This window comes from Pelodiscus sinensis, chromosome 2 (assembly GCF_052426305.1).
Source record: "Pelodiscus sinensis isolate ZL-2025 chromosome 2, ASM5242630v1, whole genome shotgun sequence".
Taxonomy (NCBI): domain Eukaryota; kingdom Metazoa; phylum Chordata; order Testudines; family Trionychidae; genus Pelodiscus; species Pelodiscus sinensis.
In genome coordinates, this window is record NC_143053.1 from 224,290,128 (window position 1) to 224,313,527 (window position 23,400).

General features: G+C 44.1%; 1 protein-coding gene across 4 annotated transcripts in view; it reads right to left on the reverse strand.

The window, feature by feature from the left end:
- Positions 1-23,400, reverse strand: part of NEBL (nebulette) — a 418,429-nt gene that overhangs the window by 76,314 nt on the left and 318,715 nt on the right. For 2 of the 4 annotated variants that reach the window (XM_089776727.1, XM_089776728.1), the window contains exons 6-7: positions 9,915-10,016; positions 7,108-7,209 (exon numbers count right to left, since the gene is read on the reverse strand). The exons of the other annotated variants lie outside the window; for them this stretch is intronic. In XM_089776727.1, coding sequence (XP_089632853.1) covers positions 7,108-7,209; positions 9,915-10,016 — 204 coding nt within the window. The remainder of the gene's footprint in view (positions 1-7,107; positions 7,210-9,914; positions 10,017-23,400) is intronic. 4 annotated transcript variants of the gene reach the window in all.

Genomic DNA, 23,400 nt, shown 5'->3' on the forward strand with positions numbered 1-23,400 from the left:
TTCTGCTAATACATCTCCAAGAGATGTTTGCTTGTTTGCAACAGTGTCACACTGTCGATTCATATTTAGCTTGGGGTCCACTATGGTCCCCTACATCCTTTTCTGCAGTACTCCTCCTTAGACAGGAAGGAGTGCTGTAATATAAGATGACCCCAACAGCATCTGAAGAGCACTCTCAGTAGTATTATAATTCTGATTAGCCACAGGGGAAACATCTTATTGGATGCTACACACATAACAGCTTTCTCTGGTTACGTTTTTTTCCCCCTCCCTTTTAAGGAATGGCTAGAAACACAGTTAAGAGAGAGTGGGAGAAGAACCAGCAAATTAAAGAGTCATCAGGGATTTGAGAACTATTTAACTTCCTTTTAGAAAAAAAATGTAGCTTGGAAAAATACAATGAAATTGAAATAAAAAGGTAATAATTACAAAAACATCTTTGTCAATAATTTCAAAAATGTATCTGGCTGTCATCCTTAGCTCTACAGTAAGTTGGTAGGACAGTAAGCAAGGATATGGGAGTCCAAATTAACTATCCTGGTGGAAGCTTATCTATGAATGTTATGAATTTTTTAAAATGACACTAATTATGTTGGTTTAAATTAATGGATATTTATTTACCATTTTAATTAAGGTCTTTTGTTTGTTTATTTAAGATGGGAGAATTAATTTAAAGAAAATGTGTGGGATTGGCAGTCTAATTGTTGCTCAAGAATAAGCAGATTTAGCAGGTCTTTCCCATAACAACATCCCAGAAGATCCCACTGGCATCAAATGACTCTTAGATAAACAATTTTCTCACTAGCCTTGCAGAAACACTGTAAAAGTCAGTATTGCAGCTGGACAGAAGAGTGTCTTTTGAAGCTCCACAGAAACATTCCTAAATCAAGTCTGCTTTTCAAAGCTGTTCAGACTGAAAGGGTTCAGTTTCATAAGTGGATGACATCATCCACTGTTCAGATTTATGAAGAACCCACAAAAACGGAATCATTCAGCCACTTGGATCCAGAACATACCCACATAAAAAGCAGGCACTTGAAGCGAAAGCATTTCCTAACAATCAGACAAAAATGCACCAAGGAAATGAAAAATGTGTTAGAGGACCTAGATGCTGAATGAAATGTAACGTAAGCACAGAGTTAAATGAAATGTTTAACTTGTCTGGAACAGTCAGTTCCTCCAATTACTAACTGAGTTTAAGCTAAGGAAAAAAAGAGAAAAAAATGTTAGCGCTTCCATTCATTTTTCCCCTAAAACAATTAGACATCAAACTGATCTACTGTAAAATACAAATTACTATTCAATACAGTTTATATCCACACAATACATTATCATAAGGAGAGTATTTAATACTGTTTTTTATTAGTGGATTATTTTAAAGCTAAGTTTAGACAGAATTGAGGAGATTGACCCCACTGCACTTTAAGTAGGGAGAGGGGCACAATCTGGCTTTCCAGGGGCATATTGCTTCAAGGGGTACAATCTGGCTTTCCAGGGGAAGGGGCATATTGCTTCAAGGGTGGCAGGGATAGAGAGGTGTGGATACTGTTGTTAAAGCAAAGCAAATCAGCATGGCGATGCCAACATCCTCCAGGGACCAGAAGGAAAAAGAGCTGATAAAGGGCAAGCTCAGCAAGAAAAGCCCCTTTTCCCCCAGACTAGGCAGAGCAGCATCTCGCTCTCCCAGCACTGGGAAATGGCAAAACACCAGGTTTGGTCAGGACCAGCTATGGGCACTGTGCTAGTCATTCCTTTCCTGCAGGGCTAGGAAGGAATTTTTCTCTCGCCACCAGACTGGTAGAGCGGTTTCAGAGGAGGCTTTGTTAGGGTGAGTAGGGAATGGGAGTCAAGACTATGATGTCACAACTCATTATGTAAGTGTGAGCAGACTTCCAGTGACCAGGTAAATGGCTTGGTAAAAGAAGATATTTGTTAAAGGAGTGGAATGTGCGGGGTGGGGAGCTCAAGGTGCTTATGACTAGTATGGCCCATCTCAAACCCCCCTCCCTTTAAGGCCCACCTTGACCCTCATTTGAGCAGGGACAATAAGGTTCCAGCAGCAGATTGGCTGGGGGATCAGGATGGAAAGGGAGGTCTATGGAAGTGTCTGGGTAGATAGCGAAATTACCTCCGCGTTTCCTGCATTGAATGCTTGAATCTGCCATGTAGATCCAGTCATCTGATAATAAAGTTGTGGCCTAACTAACTATACCCCGTATCTCCTAGCTTTCTTCTGGGATAGCCAGACAAAAACATAACCTCATTGCTATCAGGACTGAGAATATAATTATAAAATAAATAATATTTTAAATTATATTATACATTTATAATAATCAGAAAACAGATACTAAAGCTTCATTTGTTCACAGGGTCCTATTAAGTTTCTACTTTTAATGATGATTAACAATAAGAAGGGGGAAGATAGTGCAGTGAGTAAATTCACTAATTCAGTGACACCAGCATTTTGCTGTTGAGTGTCACACAATTGCTTTTTTAAAAGACTTTGATTTGTCTCCATCTTGATGGCCAGTTAAACATTTACCTTCTTCACTCTGTTCAGCTGTCATGCCCTTGTTTCCTTTTTCCCTTGCTTACACCCACACCACCTGACCACTCGTTTTTCTCCTTGGCTATTTTCATTGCACTGTCTACACATGCATTACCATACTAAAATACATCATCTGCTTCCTGTCCTACTTTCACCCATGCCATCAACGCTCACAACTACATTATGAGTCTTGAAATATTTGATATTTTTCTTAAAACTTCAGCTCCTGAGGTACTTTGAACTATATGAGAATCTCTGTTTCTGTTGGGGGAGGAAGGAAGTCTTGCCCTCCTGATTGCTAAGAAGCTTGAAGATGTGAACTCCAAAGGCTCAAAAAGGAAAAGATGAATAAAAAGTACTTATGATTTGTGAAGACTAAGGATCGTTGGTCCTGATAAACACAACCATTGAATGACTTGAAGGACATTAACTCAAGTGCCAGTAATATGCAACTGACACACACAACTGTCCTTCATCAAATACAATCATACCACTTCCATTGAAATGACCCTTGGCCTTGGATGAGAACAGCTGATAGATGAAGAACAATGGAGAGTGCAGGGCACCTTGACCAATGCAGCCGCACTGCACCAGGCTCCCCTTGTTATCCTTGAAACTACATCTTTGGGGGATAAGGTACCATGGGCAGGACAGGGTGGGGTGATTGCAGGGCTTGGGGAACAGTAACAGACAAGGCCTCTCCACTCCCTCGGACTCCCAGGCCGGATTGTGCAATTGCTTCGGCCAGGGACAGCCCGTGGACCAGGAGTTTGAGCCCCTTCTCTGTCCTAGGCCCAGAGTACCTAAAAGCCTGCTTAAACCTCTAGGATGAAGATGGGTTGACAACATTGCTTCTGGGGCACAATGGGACTTCTGAACAATAAGAATACAACTGGCCTGTGTGAGAGACAGAACCTTCCTTAGAGGTGGCCCGAGACTGTGGAATGGACTCTACCAGGACCTAGGGACTACCACAAACCTCACCACTTTCCACTCCAAGAACAAGGTCCATCTACTTTGACCTTGCCTTCTCTAGTATAAACACATAACAGATTTATTTAACAATCACTACAACAGGATTCTCCATGCCCTATGCCTCTCCCTTTGGGAAAAAGATGAGAGAACAAACAGCATGTTGCTTGATGCACTACTGGATTATATATATATATATAGAATAGAATAGAATAGAATAGAATAGAATAGAATAGAATAGAATATATGCACTCCACCATAAAAATGCATACATTTCACGTTCCCATCATCTTCTACACTGTGGATGCATTCCTCAACTGGCTCATCTGATTTTCAATAAGGACAAGCTCCAGTGTGTGCTAGGATATTTCAGCTGCTCTTCTGCTCTAGTCAAAGTGACTGGCCACTAAATATGTGCTAATGACATCTACATTGCATACCTTTGATTCACCATTGTATGGGTTTGCCAGGCGTATTCCTGGAGGCTTCAATACATGATATAAACCTTAATTAAAGAGTAATCTTTAATTCCTAGAGACTTCAGGGCTATCCTAGGGTGTTGGCAACTCCACCCATTGTGGAGGAAGATCACAAGTGGAATTTAACTTCCATCATAGTCCCTAGTAGTCATGTGTCTACATCATAGAACTTCTGGGTTAGTACTATGAACAATCTCTGTCCTGGAGAAAATCCTAAGAATAAGAAAAGAGAGATGGAAGTTCATTGAATTTGTGAGCTGCATAGTGAAACTGATTCAGCACCAGCTTAGGCTATAGCCAATAAGCTATGTCTACATTGCAGGCTTCTTGCACAAGAAGCTTTTTGAGGAAGAGATCTTCCGCAAAAACTTCTTGTGCAAAGCATGTCCACACTACAAAAGTGCATCGCAAAAGTGATGTGCTTTTGCGCAAGAGAACATCCACACTGGATGGGCGCTCTTGCGCAAGAAAGCTCTGATTGCCATTAACAGAATGGCCACCAGGGCATCTGTGTTTCTTTTGATAGGTTGTTTTTGCTCAAGAAAACCCTGTTTGCTGTCCACACACACCTTTTTGCGCAAGAGCTCTTGCCCAAAAAGGCTTATTCCTCGTAGAAAGAGGAATAACTCTTGTGCAAAAAGCCCTCTCTTCTTCTGACTTACTGTAAATTTACTTGCACAGAAACGCACTTGTAGTCTGGATGCTTTGCGCAAAAACTCTGCACTATAGACATGACCATACTGTTTTATGACTATGATGATTAACATCACAGTGCTTGGCCCAATAATGAACACTACGTTAAGGTGTTGTGAAATACCTTCCAAGATAAAATGCTGTTTTCACAGCTTCATAACTTTTCTAATTAGTCACTTTGGGTGTGTCTAGACTACATGCCTCCTTCGACGGAGGCATGTAGATTAGCCAGATCGGAAGAGGGAAATGAAGCCGCGATTAAAATAATCGCGGCTTCATTTAAATTTAAATGGCTGCCCCGATCTGCCGATCAGCTGTTTGTCGGCAGATCGGGGGAGTCTGGACGCGATGCCCCGACAAAGAAGCCTTTCTTCATCGACACAGGTAAACCTGGTTTCACGAGGCTTACCTGTGCCGATGAAGAAAGGCTTCTTTGTCGGGGCATCGCGTCCAGACTCCCCCGATCTGCCGACAAACAGCTGATCGGCAGATCGGGGCAGCCATTTAAATTTAAATGAAGCCGCGATTATTTTAATCGCGGCTTCATTTCCCTCTTCCGATCTGGCTAATCTACATGCCTCCGTCGAAGGAGGCATGTAGTCTAGACACACCCTTTGAGATCACATTTGTCATGTATGGTCTTCATTCATAGACAAAATTCAGCCTTTTTTTTTTTTTTTTTGGAATTACAGTTTTGTGAAAAATCCCACATTTCTTTTGATTAACAAAAACAAGTCATGCTTCTCTAGTTTTGCTGTTGCTCTCACTTTGTTTTAAACATGGCTGCATCAAAAACAGCTTGAGGGTTCAAAGTTGAAACCTGCTGCAGATGCAGCTGTTGCAGGAAAGTGCAGTATCCCTGTTTATACAACCTGCCCTTGCATGTCCCTGCTGGATTTATAAAAGTGCTTTTGTCCCACTGTTTTGTAACTCTTGCAATTTGAAGATCTGCTGGACAGCTAAATTGGTGAAACTGATGACAAACTCACCGGTCATATGCTTCTGGAGACTCATCCCACTAAATGACTGTCTTCATGTATGCTACCTACCTGTCCTACCACCCAGACCTTCCTATGAGTGTCCTTACTCAGAAAGTGGAAGAACAGGAAGTGCCCATTTTCAAAAATCATTCAATGTCATAATTAACTTCACAACCAACATTCTCTCTGATTCCCAGTACTGTTACCTAAACAGCTTAACACTTGTTCCTTTCCACAGAGTGAATGGGAAAGAGTGCAAGCTGTTTCCAGAGCACAGAGTGGTAACCTACAGTGAAGTACCAGGGCTTTATTAAACAAGTCTTCTCAGTCAGCACAGAAATGGGTATTTAATAAATTACACAATGGAAGAAAAAAAATCTTATTAGAAAACAAAATCCATTCTGAGTTTGAAGGTTAATCTCAACAAAGCAAAGAAAAAATCCTTTTTACAAAAAACTATAGCTTTTGAGATATTTGGTCCCTTTAAGAAAAAGGGTAATTTCTTACTGTACTACGGACATCTGGGGGCAGTATTTCATCCTATCAGAAGAATCATGGACTCTTTAAAACCAAACATAACACTGTTTCTGCATATAAATTTAAATTAAAAGGTACTGTTCTACACATGGCTTTTAAAATCTTGAGGAGACTGATATCACCTTGTCAAATCAAGGGGAGTTATGCTCACTTATATGAGGTAAAACTTGCCCCTTGTTTTAGAAAATGCTCTGAGTGCAGAATAATTCAATTACTAGTGAGGGATATGCCAGCGGGCACTAAAGAACTTGTGAAAAGAAGTTGAAAATGTTTGTTTCTAAATGGGATTGAACCACAGCAGTCAAGAATACTAAAAGAGAAAAGAAGGTAGAATTTGGACACCATGGCTTTATGTCTAGTAATCAAATAAAGTAATATGAACTAAAGTAACTCCTCCAATTTTGATACTTTTATTTCCTTGATTTTAATAACAGTATCTAAAGAATTCTTTTTAAAACTGAGGACTGCTTTCTGATCCTTTACTCACAATAGCCATCAGTTGCACACACAAAAAGTCATTATTGCTTCATGAGACTAATCATGGATTAAGATCCCAGGCAAAGTGAGTAAAGATGGCAGAATCTGTCCACAATTTATAGTTAATATTTCTGAAAGCCCAGAAAATCTATATAAAATAGCACAACGCCAATTCCACAGAAGACAAATTGTATTTGAGTCAAACACCACATTGTACTTTTTGTCTAAAACCTGTATCTACTATTTTCTAAAAATCTTACATTTATCAGCATGAAAAAATTTTGAAAACATCCTTTTTTTCCTCAACATCCTCAATTTTCACACAATTACAGATAATCTTTTAAAAACTAAATATGTGATTATGTTACTATAAAACAGGTATCTGAATGAAGTCAGAATAGAAAGATTGGCACAATCTTACCTGGCTTAAAAGTTTAGAAACTTCCTGAGAATGCTCAAAATCTAGTCTTCCAAGTACAGCTGTCTCCTTGTTCATTTCTCCTCTTTGTTTTTTATATTCAGCCTTTAAAAAAAGAAGTGAATGCTAATCACAATTACACTGTATTTATTTCTGTTTTATCAAAGTACATGTAAGCATTATAGCTAACTGAACAACAAGCATCATTAAGTGGCCTGCACTGACACTACTCCCACTAATGCTCTAATCACCTCTGAAAAGAGGGCCTTTTTAGGCTTTATCTCTTCTAACAAATTTATTTGACTTAAAATACATTTCACTGCACTCAAGACTCAAGCTTCAACAAATACAAAGCCCAAGTCTGAGAAACAGTGATTTCCTACTGCTCCCAGTAACGTCAGAGTAAGTTAAAGTGGATCAGCATTTCTCCAAAGTTTACATAAGATTATGTTTAGAGGGTGAAAATAGTTTTAGAACAAGACTGGGCTGAAAGAGTGCCAGTCCCTTTCAAATACAGAGTCAAATATCACTCTTGGTTATACCAGTGCAATCCCCTTAAAGCTAAGAGAGTTGTACATAGTGAATGCTACACAGAGCCCTGCAAATCTGTGGATATTCACAGTTCATTTCTCTGCGTATGAATGAGGTTGTAAATACAAATTTTGGTTCTATAACCCTGCAAATCTACATATATCCACTTTATATCTGCGTGTATCCACTTCCACGAATGTCAACGTGGTTCATTTTTCCGGCTACAGTCGTGGATGCAAATTTTGTATCTATGTAGGGATCTGATGTTCCATGATAATTGTAGCTGAACAAACTCCTGCAGATGCACTGCACTTTCTTTCTAAAATGCACTGGACAAGGAAAATGCATATGAATCCACAAAAGATTATTTGTGACACTTCAAGCTACACCCATAAGATTTTACACTATGAAGGCAGTGTAACCCTGGCAGTAGGTATAGTACCAAATAACTGAGTAAAGCAAAAACATTTTGTCATGTTATTGGATTTTGAGGGGAGCAGCCAGGTCACTGCTGCACACATGGGAGGGGGGGTGTTCGCCCCAAAAGTCGGTACAAAGGGGGCCATGTGAGGTGGCAAACAAAAGCTTACTTTCTACTGGTTCTATATATGCTCTTCATTTATCTGTATAATGCCTGTGTGTGGAGTTATGAATATGTACTCTGTATGGAGACTGGAAGTTTCTCTGTATGTGGTTGAGTAATGGGCCAGGAATGTTTGCCAATGGACATGCTAATGAGAAAGTCTCCAGGGAACAATGGATCTCTGGAGGCCAAAGACACACCTGGCCACTGACCATGTGACTCTAGCCAGCTTGGAAGGAACCAGGAAGGAGGTATAAATATGCCATGTGGCCAACTCCATAGGGGCTGCAGATCTGCTCCTGACCCCAGATGCAGCCTCACAGGGATTCACGAGCCAGGAAGAACTGTGGATCCATCCTGGCATAGGATGTTCACCAAGGACTTTTAAGCCAGCAGCTATAACATCTCTGCTGCAAGCCTGCATCAAGAACTGGGTGATTCGATGCATATAATGTATGATACTTTAACAACCTTACTCTCGTGCTTTTCTTTCTTGTAGTAATAAACCTTTAGACTGTAGATTCTAAAGGATTGGCTCAGCGTGATTTGTGGGTAAGATCCAGAGAGTAAATTGGCCTGGGATCTGTGGCTGGTTACTTGGAACTGGACAGAACTTGTTCAGGGTAGGTGAAATTGGGTTCTAAGACCCCTCACCTGTGTATGAGCCCTGGGGCCATCTGTGGCACGGATATTGCTGGAGTATCAGAGGGGTTTTGCTCGTGAGGCTTCAGGCAGGCAGCTGAAGCACTCGGTGGGACTGGTTTGTGGCCTATTTGGGAAGGTCTCCAGTCTGGGGGCTAGAGAGAGCCCCAAATTTGAGCAATTCGCCCTGAGCAGATACCCTCAGCTGTGCCCAGACCCGGCCCGGTCAGTCACACGTCTCAAAGTTATTCAAAATTGAAGTGAAGTTTTTCAAAAAAGACTACAGATTTAGGGTGCTCAACGTGTCACACCTTAAAGGAGCCTGTTTTTTAGAGAGTACTGAGCACACACCCTCTGAAAATCAGGCCCCATTAAAGTGTATCTAGTTGGTCACTTTAAAATTAAGGCACAAAAAGTTCTAGTCAACTTTGAAAATCTTGGCTTTACAGTTTTCTGGAGAGTTTAATTTTTTTTTAAATAAAAAAATTAAACTATACTACAAAAGTTGGATCTGACTGGCCCCAAACAAGGGAATTTGCTGAACCAAGGGAGGTCCCCTGCTATTAACCACCCAGCCCGCTTCCCCTTCCTGCTGCTGGCCCTAGCTGCCCTCCTTGCTGGGCTGTCATGCTGCTGCAGCCCCAGCAGCCCAGAATGCTGCATCTCCGGTCCTGCTACTGGGGCTGCTGCAGGCCCAGTTGTGCTACCAGGTCTTTCGCCCAGATCCCATCCCCAGTACTGCTGGGCTCCGCCCTCTTGCCACTGGGGCTCCCAGCCAGGACTCCCTGATCCAGGAATATCTGTGGTCCTGTCAGACCACGGATGTTGCCGGATGAGGAAGTCCTGGTTTTCGGAGGTCCAACCTGTACATAGTATTGCAATAGCAGCCAAATGCTAGGCACTATCTCAAAATATAGAAAGACTCAAAGGGCAAAATATAAATGTAGATGTCTAACTTGGAACATTTTAGCTAGCATTCTTTACACTTTGATAGCAGATGGGATGAATAAAATTGTCAGTTTAAAAACTGACAGAGTTACTGAAAGAGTCATACATCACTTATTATCTTTGTTAACTTGGTTGCCATCTTTATATCTGGTCTGTTCAGCACTTCCGTGTATCTGTGTGTATCCTCCAGATCTTTCTTATATGACACCTATCAAACAAAAGACAGTGTTGTTTAAAAAACAGAAGTTTTTATTTGAAAACAGAAGTTTATATTTGAATGACTTATCAACTCATCCACCAAAAGCAATAAACCTCCAGAAAAAATAATTTATTCAATCCAATTCCTACTTGGTATTATTTATGCAGTGTTGTTGTAGCCATGTTGATCCCAGGATATTAGAGACACAAGGTGGGTGAGGTAATAACTTTTATTAGATCAATTTCTATTGGTGACATAAACAAGATTTCAAACCTACACAGAGCTCTGAAGAAGAAGCAGCAGCAGCTCTGTATAAGCTCGAAAGCTTGTGTCTCTCATGAACAGAAGTTGGTCCAATAAATGATACACCTTGTTACTGTAGAGCAAGAGTTTTCAAACTCAGATCACGGACCCGCCAGGGTAAGCCCCTGGCAGGCCCGTGACACTTTGTTTACTCTAAAGGTCCACAGTCATGGAGCCTCGCAGCTCCCATAGGCTACATTTTGCCATTTCTAGCCAAGAAGAGCTACGGGAAGCAGCATCCCAGTGCTCCCCTTGGCTAGAAACAGCAAACCGCAGCCAATGGCAATTGTGAGGTTCCGTAGCTGCAGAGCTTTAGCATAAACAAATCATTGCGGGCCTGCCAAGGGCTTTCCCTGGCAGGTCTGCAACCCAACTTAGAAAACCTTTGCTTCTAGGAATTATTTAGTATGGCCCACATACAGGCTAACAGGATAAAGGGAAAAAATCAGCAATACAATATAAATGTTAGCATAAAAAGTGTTTTGTTTAAAAGACTAGAATAAAGTGCTAGCATTGCAAAGAACCAAACGATGTTGTTAAAAGGTACAGCACTGAAGCCTTTTCATATGGCTAATCTTGTCCTATGCCCCCTGTGCTGCACAGAATCCCACAATCCAGTAGGCCTCCACTGCACTGTACAGGAATTGAAATCCTAATGGGATGAATAGCTCCCTCAGTTGAGGCAATGTTGTTGCCATTTTATTAAATATTCCTCCCCGGTGATACAGGAGAACAGGAATCTCTGGGTAACAACTACAATGAGATGACATCTTTCCTTATGTTTCAGCATGCAATGATGAAGGCAGAAAATTCTTGACTGAGCAAAAACTCGGGGATATAATGAATGGACTAGGAGGGCCTCTGCCTAAAGGCCAAGCATGAGCAGGATACATCCAAAGATTTTCCTTTAATGAAATAATCAGGGCATGTTGGGAAATGGCACAGGCCTCTGAAATATACCACAGTTCCAAGTCCCAAGTTATGGTTTTCTTTTCCTTGGACCTTCTCTCTCCCTTCTAGTAGTACATGTATGTGCCCACACAAGTCAGCTTTCATGAGTTACTTTGCTGAACCAGTTTGCATGATCAAGAAAACTTCCCTTGATAGTTCAAAGCTTCCATCTGATGAAAACCTCATGTGGAAGTTAAAAAGCTGAAAATAAAATCTGGCATTGCATCAATGCAACAACATCATTTCTGTATTACTGCAGGGTCTTTTAGAATTTCTTTTGTTGCTTAACACCTTGCAATATGTTTCAGTATTCTATTTCAGCATCATATGCTCCTCTGAGCTTCCCTTATCTTGGGAATTTAGCTATTACAAACCTATAGATACAATTAACATTTTTAAATGTAATATTTTAATCTGTGCATAATTTAACAAATTCAGCTGGTTGGTCAGCATTCACAAACTGCAGCTCTCAGCAATTACCGTTTGCAGAAAGAACAGCTAAAAAGCAAATACAGCTATCTGTTTTACACATATTTGAAAGTATCTTTAAGCCAACAAGAAAGTAAGTTTGCATCCATATGGTGTCAGTGAAGAAGACAAGCTAAGAAGGCTTCAATCTACTTGGCAGTTTGCCCACAAATAAGATCTTATCATTTTTAACTCACAAAGAGTGACATAGTGCAGACAGCAACTAAACTCAGGTAAAAAAGGCTATCATAATTATCACCTAGCTTTAAAACTAACATTTCTTATTTGCTATCAGTTTGTGAGAACAACTCAAAAGTGCTTTTATTTTGTTTTTAAAGAACACTAGATGTACAAACACTTGCATGCAGCGCAGAGCTTTACATGGATTCAGCTAATTATATGCTGTTCATCCTAATGACCACATGAGGTGAGGTGAACACCACAAAGGCAGCAGGAACAGGTTTTTGAATAGGACCCTATCATCCATGTAAATTGCAAATTAAAGGCCAGCATATGTGCTCAAAACAGACATTAGGACTGAAGTGACTGGTACATTCAAACAAGGAAAAATCAATGCACCATACACCATGGTGGACACTTATTGTGCCCAAATGACATGGTCATATACAGCATGAAATAATAGATTATGGCTAGTTTCAGGATGAAGGGGGAAAAATCAAGCAGTCACAATCCTCTATATTTCACCATTCCCAGTGATATTTGATGCAAGGTCTATTGCAAAGGTTTCCCTTGAGTGAATCCTTCTTCTTCCTCCACCTACCTATTACTTATGTCTGAGGGAAAATCATCTAATGTTTTACAAAGGTCTGCAATATATATTTGCTCCACTCTGCAGCATGTCATACTCCAGTGAGAATAAAAATGTTATGCAGCAGAACAGTAGTTTGTCAGAGGTAGGCCAAAGAAAGGAAAAAAATATGTTTCCCATTTCCTGAATAACCTCAGTCCCTGAATGCTGACCCTTCCCCACTGGAACAATGTGCTGGCCCCTGTTACACAGCTGGTATTCAGCTCCATCTATTGAAATGCTTTCTTAATTTTTTTATACAGTATTATAACAGTAAAAAGGAAAGCTATTCCGCTCGAGAGGTGGAACAGATGCAGCAGCAGTGAGCAATCTGCACAATCATGGGTTGGGATACAGATCATGGGAAATGAAGAAAAAAATCACAAGAGGGAAGAGAAAAGTGCATAAGATAGAAAAATGAACTAAAGAAAAGAGAAAAGGGAACCCCATCACAAATGAAGAAAACCAATAGGAAAGGAAATGGAGGAAATACCACTGTGTAGGAAAGAGGAAAACAGAAGTTCAACTCTTTGGGGAAGGGACCCTCTTTTACTTTGTCTGTGTAGTCTCATAAAATGAGACTACAATCATGACTGGGTGCCATCATAATGTAAATAATAAAGACTATCAAAGGGTTACTTAATCTCTTCAGAAAAGAACAATGCCACAGGTAGCTCAAGAACTACCCTCTGTCTCTCACTGTGAATAGCCATACATGATGGCTACGTCTACACTGGCCCCTTTTCCGGAAGGGGCATGTAAATTTCATGAGTCGTAGTAGGGAAATGCGCGGGGGATTTAAATATCCCCCGCGGCATTTAAATAAAAATGTCCGCCGCTTTTTTCCGGCTTTTAAAAAAGCCGGAAAAGAGCGTCTACACTGGCCCCGATCCTCCGGAAAAAGTGCCCTTTTCCGGAGGATCTTATTCCTACTTCAAAGTAGGAGTAAGAGCCTCCGGAAAAGGGCACTTTTTCCAGAGGATCGGGGCCAGTGTAGACGCTCTTTTCCGGCTTTTTTAAAAGCCGGAAAAAAGCGGCGGATATTTTTATTTAAATGCCGCGGGGGATATTTAAATCCCCCGCGCATTTCCCTACTACGACTCATGAAATTTACATGCCCCTTCCGGAAAAGGGGCCAGTGTAGACGAGCCCAATGTGTCCATTCACACTTTTTTTTTTTTTTTTTTTTTTTGCATAGAACTCTGCTGCTGAGAGTCCTGCAGCTTTCAGCAGCAGTGAGGGTATGTCTACACTACAAAGTTAATTCGAACTAACAGACTTTAGTTCGAATTAACTTTGATAGGCGCTACACTAGCGCTCCGCTAGTTCGAACTTAATTAGGACTAGCGGAGCGCTTAGTTCGAACTAGGTAAACCTCATTTCACGAGGACTAACGCCTAGTTCAAACTTACTAGTCCGAATTAAGGGCTGTGTAGCCCTTTAGTTCAAACTAGTGGGAGGCTAGCCCTTCCCAGCTTGCCCTGCTGGCCACTCTGGCCAACACCAGGCAAACTCTACTGCCCCCCTCCCGGCCCCGGACTCCTTAAAGGGCCATGGGCTGGCTACAGTGTTTGTGCCAGTTGCAAGGCTGCCAGCACCGTGCCAGCAGACCCTGCACCTGACACTCCATGAGTCAGCCACCCAATGGCCCCCAGCCCTCCCCCTCTTCCCGGGACCAGCCTGGCAGCTCCCAGGAGCCTACCCGGTGACGCAAGAGGAGGGCGCCTGCGTGGTCTAGTGCGGAGATCGTGGACCTCATCCAGGTTTGGGGGGAAGCCTCCAATGTCCACTATCTCCGCACTAGCCACAGGAACACGGCTGTCTACAGCCGCATGGCTGCCAGCCTGGCCAGAGGCCACCACCGCAGCAGGGAGCAGGTCCGCTGCAAGATTAAGGACCTGCGGCAGTCCTACTCCCGGGCCTGCCTGCCAGGGGCCGACCCAGAGGCCTGCCCCCACTTTCTGGCTCTGGACCGCATCCTGGGGGCTCATGCCGTCCCTGCCCCCCGGGTGGTGATTGACCCCAGGGCAGAGGGACCACTCCCTGACACGAAGGAGGAGGAGGAGGAGGAGGACACCGAGAGCCAGGAGCCTGGCAGCAGCCTGCCCGGGACCCAGGACCTCGGAGGCACCCCACTGAGCCGCTCGCCTGTGTCGTCCAAGGCTGGGGAGGCCTCCACATGTGAGTACCATCATGCTCCCCTTATGTGTACGGAGGGCTGGGGGGAGAGGCAGCCCAGGGACCGTGCGTCTGGGCCTTGCCCACCACGGAGCAGCAGCTGGGTGTCATGCAGGGGCCCTGGCCTTGCAGAGGGGGGCTGGGTTTCACCCACCTGGGACCCAGGGAGAATTGACCGCTGCTTTTGTTTCACCACAGCCGCAGCACCTGGGCCTGCAGGGCGCACCACCCCGCCTGCAGCAGCCGCCCGCGCCCGGGCCAGCAGGAGAGCCAGGAACCAGGAGGAGTACCAGCGGTGGCACCTCCACTTCCTGGATCACCAGCTCCGCACCCAGGACCACTGGGTCCAGGAGGACCTTAGGCTGCGCCAGCGGAGCTTGGAGGCACTGGAGGAGCAGGGCCGTGCCCTCAGAGGCCACCTCCAGAGCCTCCTCGACCGGTTCGTGCTTCCTCCTGCTCCTGCTCCTCCTGCCCCTCCTACTTCCTCCGCAGCCCCGGTCCCTCCTGCCCCAAACTCCACACCCATTCCCCCCCGAGGCCCCCGTACCCGCAATGCTGCAAGACGGGAGAGGCACGTTGACCCCACCCCTGAGCTTTCCATTCCCTTCCTCCCTTCCCTCCCCTTCCAGCTCCCTCCTCCCAGGTTTCCCCCTCCCCTCTCCCACCGTCACTCCTCCGTCCCCGCACCCCACTTGTGTTAAATAAAAAGAGATGTTGTTTGCCAAAACAGGTGTCTTTATTTGACATTAGGAAGGGTGGTTAGGAAGGGGAAAGGGGAAGGGGGGGAGGGTGGAAGAAGGCCCCAGTGGGGCATGCAGGGAGAGTTCAGTCCTCCTCCTCCTACACCAGGAAGCTCTCCCGCAGGGCTTCCCGGACATCGGCGGTGCGGGGCTGAGCATAGTGGCCAGCCATGCGGTCAGCCTCAGCCATCCAGGCTGGCAGGAAAGCCTCCCCCTTTCTCTCACACAAATTGTGCAGCAATTTGAACATGCTGCCACTACAGGAGGTATATTGTGCTCGGCGAGGTCCAGACGGGCGAGGAGGCATCGAAAGCGGGCTTTCAGTTGCCCGAAGGCCCCCTCCACCACGATGCGGGCCCTGGAGAGCCTGGCATTGAAGGCCTGGCGGGAGGGATTGAGGTGCTCCGTGTAGGGCTTCATCAGCCACAGCTGTAGGGGGTAGGCGGCATCCCCCACCAGGCACACGGGCATGTCCACGTCCCCGACCCTGATGTGGCGGTTGGGGAAGAAGGTCCCGGCCTGCAGCCTCTGGCACATGGAGGAGTTCCGGTACACCCGTGCGTCGTGTGCCTTGCCGGACCAGCCCACATTAATGTCCGTGAACTGTCCCCGGTGGTCACACACGGCCTGCAGGAGGACGGAGAAGTACCCCTTGCGGTTGACGTACCGGGAGGCCTGGTGTTCCGGGGCACAGATGGGGATGTGCGTCCCGTCGATGGCCCCCCCCGCAGTTGGGGAAGCCCAGGGCGCCGAAGCCCCGGATGACGGCGTCTGGGTCGGCGAGGAGGACCACCCTGCGGAGCAGCACCCGGTTGATGGCCCTGACCACCTGCGGAGAGACACAGCAAAGCGCGACTCAGTGGGGCGCCCGGTTGGCTGGGAGTGTTCATGCCCTGGCAGTGCCCCATACCCCACTCCCGGAAGCAACCCCCCCCCCCGGGCGGCGTGTAGTATGGCCGGGAGAGACTGGTGCGGGGCACTTTCGCCTCCTCCCTCCCCCACCCTTTTTCCCTGGGGCGGCCCATCCCCTCCTTGCAGCCCCCCCCCCCCCGGTCCGGTGGCCGATGAGTGCCGTACCTGCATGAGCACTGCTCCGACGGTGGATCTCCCCACGCCGAACTGGTTCCCGACGGATCAGTAGCTGTCTGGCGTGGAGAGCTTCCAGAGGGCGATGGCCACTCGCTTCTGGAGGGGGATGGCGGGCCTCATGCGAGTGTCCCTTCTGCACAGGGCAGGGGCGAGCCACTCGCAGAGCTCCAGGAAGGTGTCCCTCCTCATCCTGAAATTCTGGGTCCACTGTCGGTCTTCCCAGCGCTCCAGGACGATGCGGTCCCACCAGTTGCTGCTGGTGTCCAGACGCCAGATGCGGCGGGGCACGCCGGCATCCGGGCGCCGCCGCGGCTCCTCCACGGCCCCCAGGGCGGCCAGGCGGAGAGGCAGGGGGCTGACGTTCACCAGGTGGTGCCAGGCAGCCTCCAGCCATTGCTGGCAGGCTTGCAGCAGCAAGTCCAGAAAGTGCACCAGAAGGTGCAGGGCGAGCTCTGGCTCCATGTTGCCACCTGCGGCGGCCCCCCCGAAGGGAAGCACCGACACAGACGGGCACAGAGACCAACGCTTTGCTGTCCCTCGGTGAGGTTGGCAAGCAAGCGGAAAAGCTGAGAACCTGCTGTCCAGGGGGGTCCCTTTAAGCACGCGCCTCAGATAGCCTCAGACAGCAGCCACACAATGCAACTACTGACCTGATGCCCTGCCAGAACCGGTTTCAGCCGCCCTTAAATGCGCCCCTGTGTCCAATCAGTGTGGACGTGCTAGTTCGAATTAGCAAAACGCTAATTCGAACTAGTTTTTAGTTCTAGTTGCGTTAGTTCGAATTAGCTTAGTTCGAATTAACTAATTCGAACTAAGTTAGTTCGAATTAGCGCTGTAGTGTAGACATACCCTGAGAGGGTAAGCTGAGAGTTAAGAGAAGATTAATGAGTATGAGGGAGACAAAAAGAGAGAGATAAGAGGGAAAATCTGCATCTGTTTCCTCATTGCAGTTATTTCCCATCAATACACAAATATTCTTGTTAGTTTTATGTTATTTTATTAATTTTAAACTAGACTATCATTTTAGAAAACTTGCTATAAAAAGTAGTCATCTGTTGAATATTTTTAAAGAAACATCTAGTGACCTGATTGCTAATCTGAACAAAAAGGCCTTGTGCCCCTGCAGATTTATCTAAATAGTCTGAATTACTTGCAAGGCATAGAAAAAGTTAAGACCTAGTCCATAATTAGTTAATTAGTGTTATAGGACCTGCTCATGTAAATGGACACAGGTCCAAAGTCTGATGAGATGCACCCATTTTACAGCACCCGAGAATCTGTCTTGGGGCACATCTACACAGCAGGGCTAAAGTCGAATTAAGATATGCAACTTCAGCTATGTCAATTGCGTAGCTAAAGTCAAAATTGCATAATTCAGCTTTTGGCATTGTCTACACAGCAGGAGGTCAAAGGAAGAATGCTCTTCCTTCAACTTCCCTTACTCCTCTTGAAATGAGGGTTATAGAGTCAGAGTAAGAAGTCCTCCATCTGATTTTTGAATTTTTAATTCCACCTGCATTATAATTTTTATTCATTGGGGAATGAAATGTAAACAGGTTGCTATGTAGGATGCAGAATCTTTGACTGTCAATCATCTTGGGTTTTTTTTTTTATATTACATTTTTATTTCAGTAAAAGAGCCCTTGTTTTAAAGGATTCAGATGCCTTTCTGCATCATGTCCTCCACCCTAGCTCCTGTTCAAAATGGAATTTTAAGGAACATGCAAGCAGCTAGTGCTACCTCTGAAATACACATTCGAAAGTCAAATAGGAGTTGTGCACACATTTCTGAGGGATGAATTTGACCCTTAGTCTTAAAGTGAACTAATCATTTTGGTACTTTGAATGGCCCATGACTCTCCGTTTGAGCCTCTTGAGTCTGTGCTACAGTATTGTCACTCTGGAGTCCATCTACATGAGGAAAGTACCTAGATGGTGACAAACATTGCCAATAATAGCTCTGCTTGGTTCACCCTCAAATGGTGTTGAAAACTGCTTCACTGATTGTGTGCATGAAAGAAAATATTTCTGGAACATTACAGACTGACACCATCATCCTTTTTGGTAATGGGGCTGAAAACTATTCAGTCTCATATACACTGGCAGTAAAACCATTTTCATCACCAGGTGGGAGTGGCCCAGAGGGAGCTGCTGTTGACAACCACTGTCAACAGAAAGCTAGACAGCTTTGTGTGATTTTTCTTAAGATATACTCAGCATAGAATACCCATCAATCCATAGCTTTAATGTCACCTTCTTCAGAGGAAAAAGAATCCTGCACTACAGCAATTTCCAAAGTGGTGGTGGACAAATGATGGTTAAACATGCCCTTAATTTTAATCTGCTGATTGGGTCTTATCAAAGGACATGTAATTCCTATCCTGGAATTTATTTTTGTGGACAATGTTCACACTTGTGTTTTAAAAGATAAACATACATACTATGTGTTAACATGCTTTTCTGTGAAAATACTGATTTTTTAATTGGTCAGTGGGGATATTAAAAACTCTGACTTCATTTGGACTGTGTAGAACCTTCATACATTCCAGGAGTCTTCCATCAAGGTAACTATCATTTTAAAGACAATGTTACCTAGTGGGATAAGGATGAAGCTCGCTGCCAAGAGACCTGAGCTCTATTCTCAAAACTTCCATCTACTTTGTATGGCCTTGGGAAAGGATGTCTCAGATTCCTAATTTGTAAAAAGGGGATAACAACACTTACATATTGCACAAGGGAATGCTATAAAGATTAACATTTGTAAAACAAAGTGAATAGGTAAACCTCTCTATAACTGCTATCATTTTAATATGCAGACTATCCAGTGATAGAGCCCTATAAATACATTCTGTAGATACGGGTGGGGAACATTTTTTGGGTTGGGGGCTGCTGACCCACAGAAAAATCAGTTGGGAGCTGGGTGCTGCGGGGGGCTAGAGTGCCAGCACAGGCTCCCTAATGCTGGGGGAGGCCCTTAGCCTTTGGGGCCACATCCAGGCAACCCAGGTGCAGCATCCAGCCCCCTAGCCTTAGGCTCCCCAACCCTGCTGTAGATCATAGGTCCACAAACTTTTCACAATATTAACTACATCTTGACAGATTGTCTGAGGATCACCTCTTCCCTCAGTTGTAACTATACTGCCACACATCCATCTTACCAGTTGCATCTTATTATACTATTGCAACTACAGTTTTTTAAACAGAACAAGGGCTTTCTCCGTTTTGAAAATGTTAATTATATTGTCGTCTTTTGCTCTTCATTTCTTCTCTCCTTCCCATCTGTTCTGTTTTTCTCAGCTTGAAACAGGAGAATCTGTACCATGTGACCAGCCAGATCTCTACAGCCCATAGGCAAAAATTACAGTCCATGGTTTGGAAAATTTTGGATAAGATAAAAAGATAGCACCACACAGTTATATAGGGTAAACTGGCAGCCTCTCTCCAAATTGCATGACATTTGTATGATGAAGTCAAGCTCTTAATGTTCATTTCACACAAACTTGTATGCAATAGAAACACAATTTATTTATAGAAAAATAGTCTGTTAAGTGAACATACTTTTATTTCAGTGTTGAACACAGCTTAGAATAATATTACAAGCACATTTCCTACAGCTTTTATGCTTCGGAGAGTGATTTTTTTTTTTTGTTAGAAGTACTAAAAAGGTGAAAATGTTTCCCTTTACAGATGATCACATTGTTCAGGAGATTTTACAGTATTTCTCTATTATGCAGCTTCAACCCACACTTGAACAGGGTGTTAATATTATTCAAAGTGGTGTGAAGGCCTACAGCACATCACAGTTTCAAATTGTCAGCACAAATGTATTGTAAGTGGAATACAATTTCATTTTTAAAGGAAATTGCACATTTCACACAGTTGAGTATAAATGTCAGTCTTATTTTAAAACTGAGTAAATAGTCTTAAACACATCCTAATCCTATTAGATGTAAACCCTCCATGTAAAGGTTGAATTGAGTTGGCAGACCATTGTAAGTAAACATACGTTCTGCTCCCTTAGGTATACTGTACAGAGTGGTGGATAAAAGAGCTTTGTCTTCCTATTCCTGCAAGAGAATTTCTTTCTAACTCTGTTCTCTCCTCAAAGCAACGATTCTACAAATAGCCTAAGTTCCAAAAGGCAGATGCTTCATATTTGGAATCCTTAATATCTCCATTAACAAACTTCCATATTCAGAGCTGAACATGAAGCCTCTTGTGGTTCTTAATTAAACCTTTACTCACAAAATGAAAAATCCCCAAGCAAATATTTAGTATGGTGTCCAAGTAATTTCACACAGTAGGTATGTAACAATAACTGGCATTCCATACCCCATTTCTCACGGGCAATAAAAATGTATCCCCCACATCTTAGATCTATATTAGAAATGGGGCAGGGGGGCTGGGGAGGGGAACAGTGAACTGGATGCAACAAGCTGGTTTATTAGTTTGTTCAGGCTGAATGTTTTCCCATATTTTCCATTATTTTTAATATTCTGTTTTAAAATGTCATACGACAACATCTTTCCCTTCTGTGTTTGTTCTCCTTTACTTAACAAACATTCTATTGTGTTGTGTTTATGGCATGTATGGAGACAGCATGACTGCTTTTTATTTATTTCCCCATCTGCACACTACCTCATTAATGCTGTTAACAGGAGAATGCACAGCTGTGGGAACAAAGGGGGGGGGCTGTTTTGGACTGTGGATTTACAAATTATAATTACAATTCAAAGGACAGTCAATTCCAAATGATGATAGTTTTTTACCCTAAAAGCCCCACTCCTGTACTTCTCCTCAACTCCTCACATACCATGGGTTCCATCTCTTTTCCCACTATAATTTCTTTCCCTAACTGTAACACAACCCTCTCACATCCCCAAAACTGATTCTCACCATCCTTAGTGAGAATCAGAAAGAACTCCCATCCCCATGGACAGAGAGTTTTATTATGCTGCAATTTCATATCAAGAGCCACTGGCCTCTTTCTCTCAAGCTATGTCCCATACCCTTTCTTCATCTGACATCCTGATGATTTCCAAAAGCAAGAGGTGGCACAGCTTGTCAGTTTGCAAGCAAGAGGGGAAAGTGGGTTGGCTGTGAGTTGCTTTTGAGAGTGGTAGCTTAGAAATATCTCCCAGCCCCAGAATTCTACCCTCTTCCCAGCACCGTGTCCCCTGAAGTCTCTCAACAGCCTCTTAGTTGCTGACCATCTCTCAAGCTTTTAAACAACTGGGAATTTGCCTAAGGGGTGTATTACATTTTGAAGTGGGCAATGTTAATTAAGCTATTATTCAAATGCAGCACAAAATTATTTTTAAAAAAAACCCTTCATTTTTCCAAAGGTATGTACAAACATATTCAAAGAATCCAAAGCCAGAAGACACCACTATGAACATATAGTATAACCTCCAGTGGAGTGCAAGAAAGTCGCAGAATTTACTCATAATTTTTACATTACATTTAAAGGAACGTAATTATGCTACCCAAATTTTGCCTAAAATTCAGGTTTCTATAAATAAATCTTCTGCAAAACTGAAGACCAACAGAATTTTTCCTTGAAATTGTTTTTGTATTTATATTTTTTCAACCAACATAAATATTTCTCTAGCATTTGCAACCACAAAAATGCAGCACTAAACTAGTGTATGAGAACATGAAACTAAAACCAAATTTACACAGTCAAAATCTTAAATATGACAATGCTATTTTATTGTCTAATCTGTGAGAAATGAAAAAAGGGAAGAAAGCATCCATAAAGTACATAAGATTTTTAAATAACTCTTTTATTAATGTATTTTTTAAATAGTAATGGTAACTCATGTTTGAAAAAACTATGAGGACAAATTCTATTCCTCAGTGACTCCAATGCAGTCCACTGAAAAATCAATAATTTAAGCATCTATTAGTCTGTTGCAAAACTGCACCACGGGTCTATATTCTGCAAATATACTCATGAATAGTTCAGTAGAACTCTTCAGTATTACTCCCATGAATATACTTATAAGCATAAGTGTTCACAAGATCAGGACAAAAATACCATTTTTGACCGCTCTAAAAACAGCAAAACTTTGCAGAAGTGTATGAAAATTGACAAACAGACATTGAAGCCATTTGAAGTTTTGCATAAATAAAGAGTAGCATGCTGTTTTAAAGCATAAAATATGCAAATATAAATTCAGGGAAATTTGCTTTAAAACAAATTTACAAACCAATGTCATAACAGAAAATAATAGGTACTTTAAAATCTTTTGACACTGCATCTCAAAGACATAGAGAAACAGAGAGAGTGAGTAATTATGCTCATAGTGATTTTAAATGTGTCTTTTTACATTTTGTATATATGGAAGGTTTTAGAAAGCTAAATAAAAACCCATGAAATATTCAAATATAACATGAACATTTAATATAGAATAAGCCCGTGGTCCCCAACATGGAGCCCGCAGGGGCATTTCAATGCGCCCGCCAGGAGCTCGGGGCTGGCCTGGCCCCGGGCACATGGCGCACAGGCGCTTGCGGGGGGAGTGCGCTTGGCGGGGGGAGCGCCGGGCGCGCGGCACTCGGCGGAGGGGGGGCGGGGGGGAGCGCCGGCCCCGGGCACGCGGCGGGGGGAGCGCCGGCCCCGGGCACGCAGCGGGGGGGAGCGCCGGCCCCGGGCGCGCGGCACTCGGTGGGAGGGGGGGAGCGCCGGCCCCGGGCACGCAGTGGGGGGGGGGGGAGCGCCGGCCCCAGGCGCGCGGCACTCGGCGGGAGGGGGGGAGCGCCGGCCCCGGGCACGCGGCGGGAGGGGGCGGGGAGGGGGGGAGCGCCGGCCCCGGGCGCGCGGCACTTGGCGGGAGGGGGGGAGCGCCGGCCC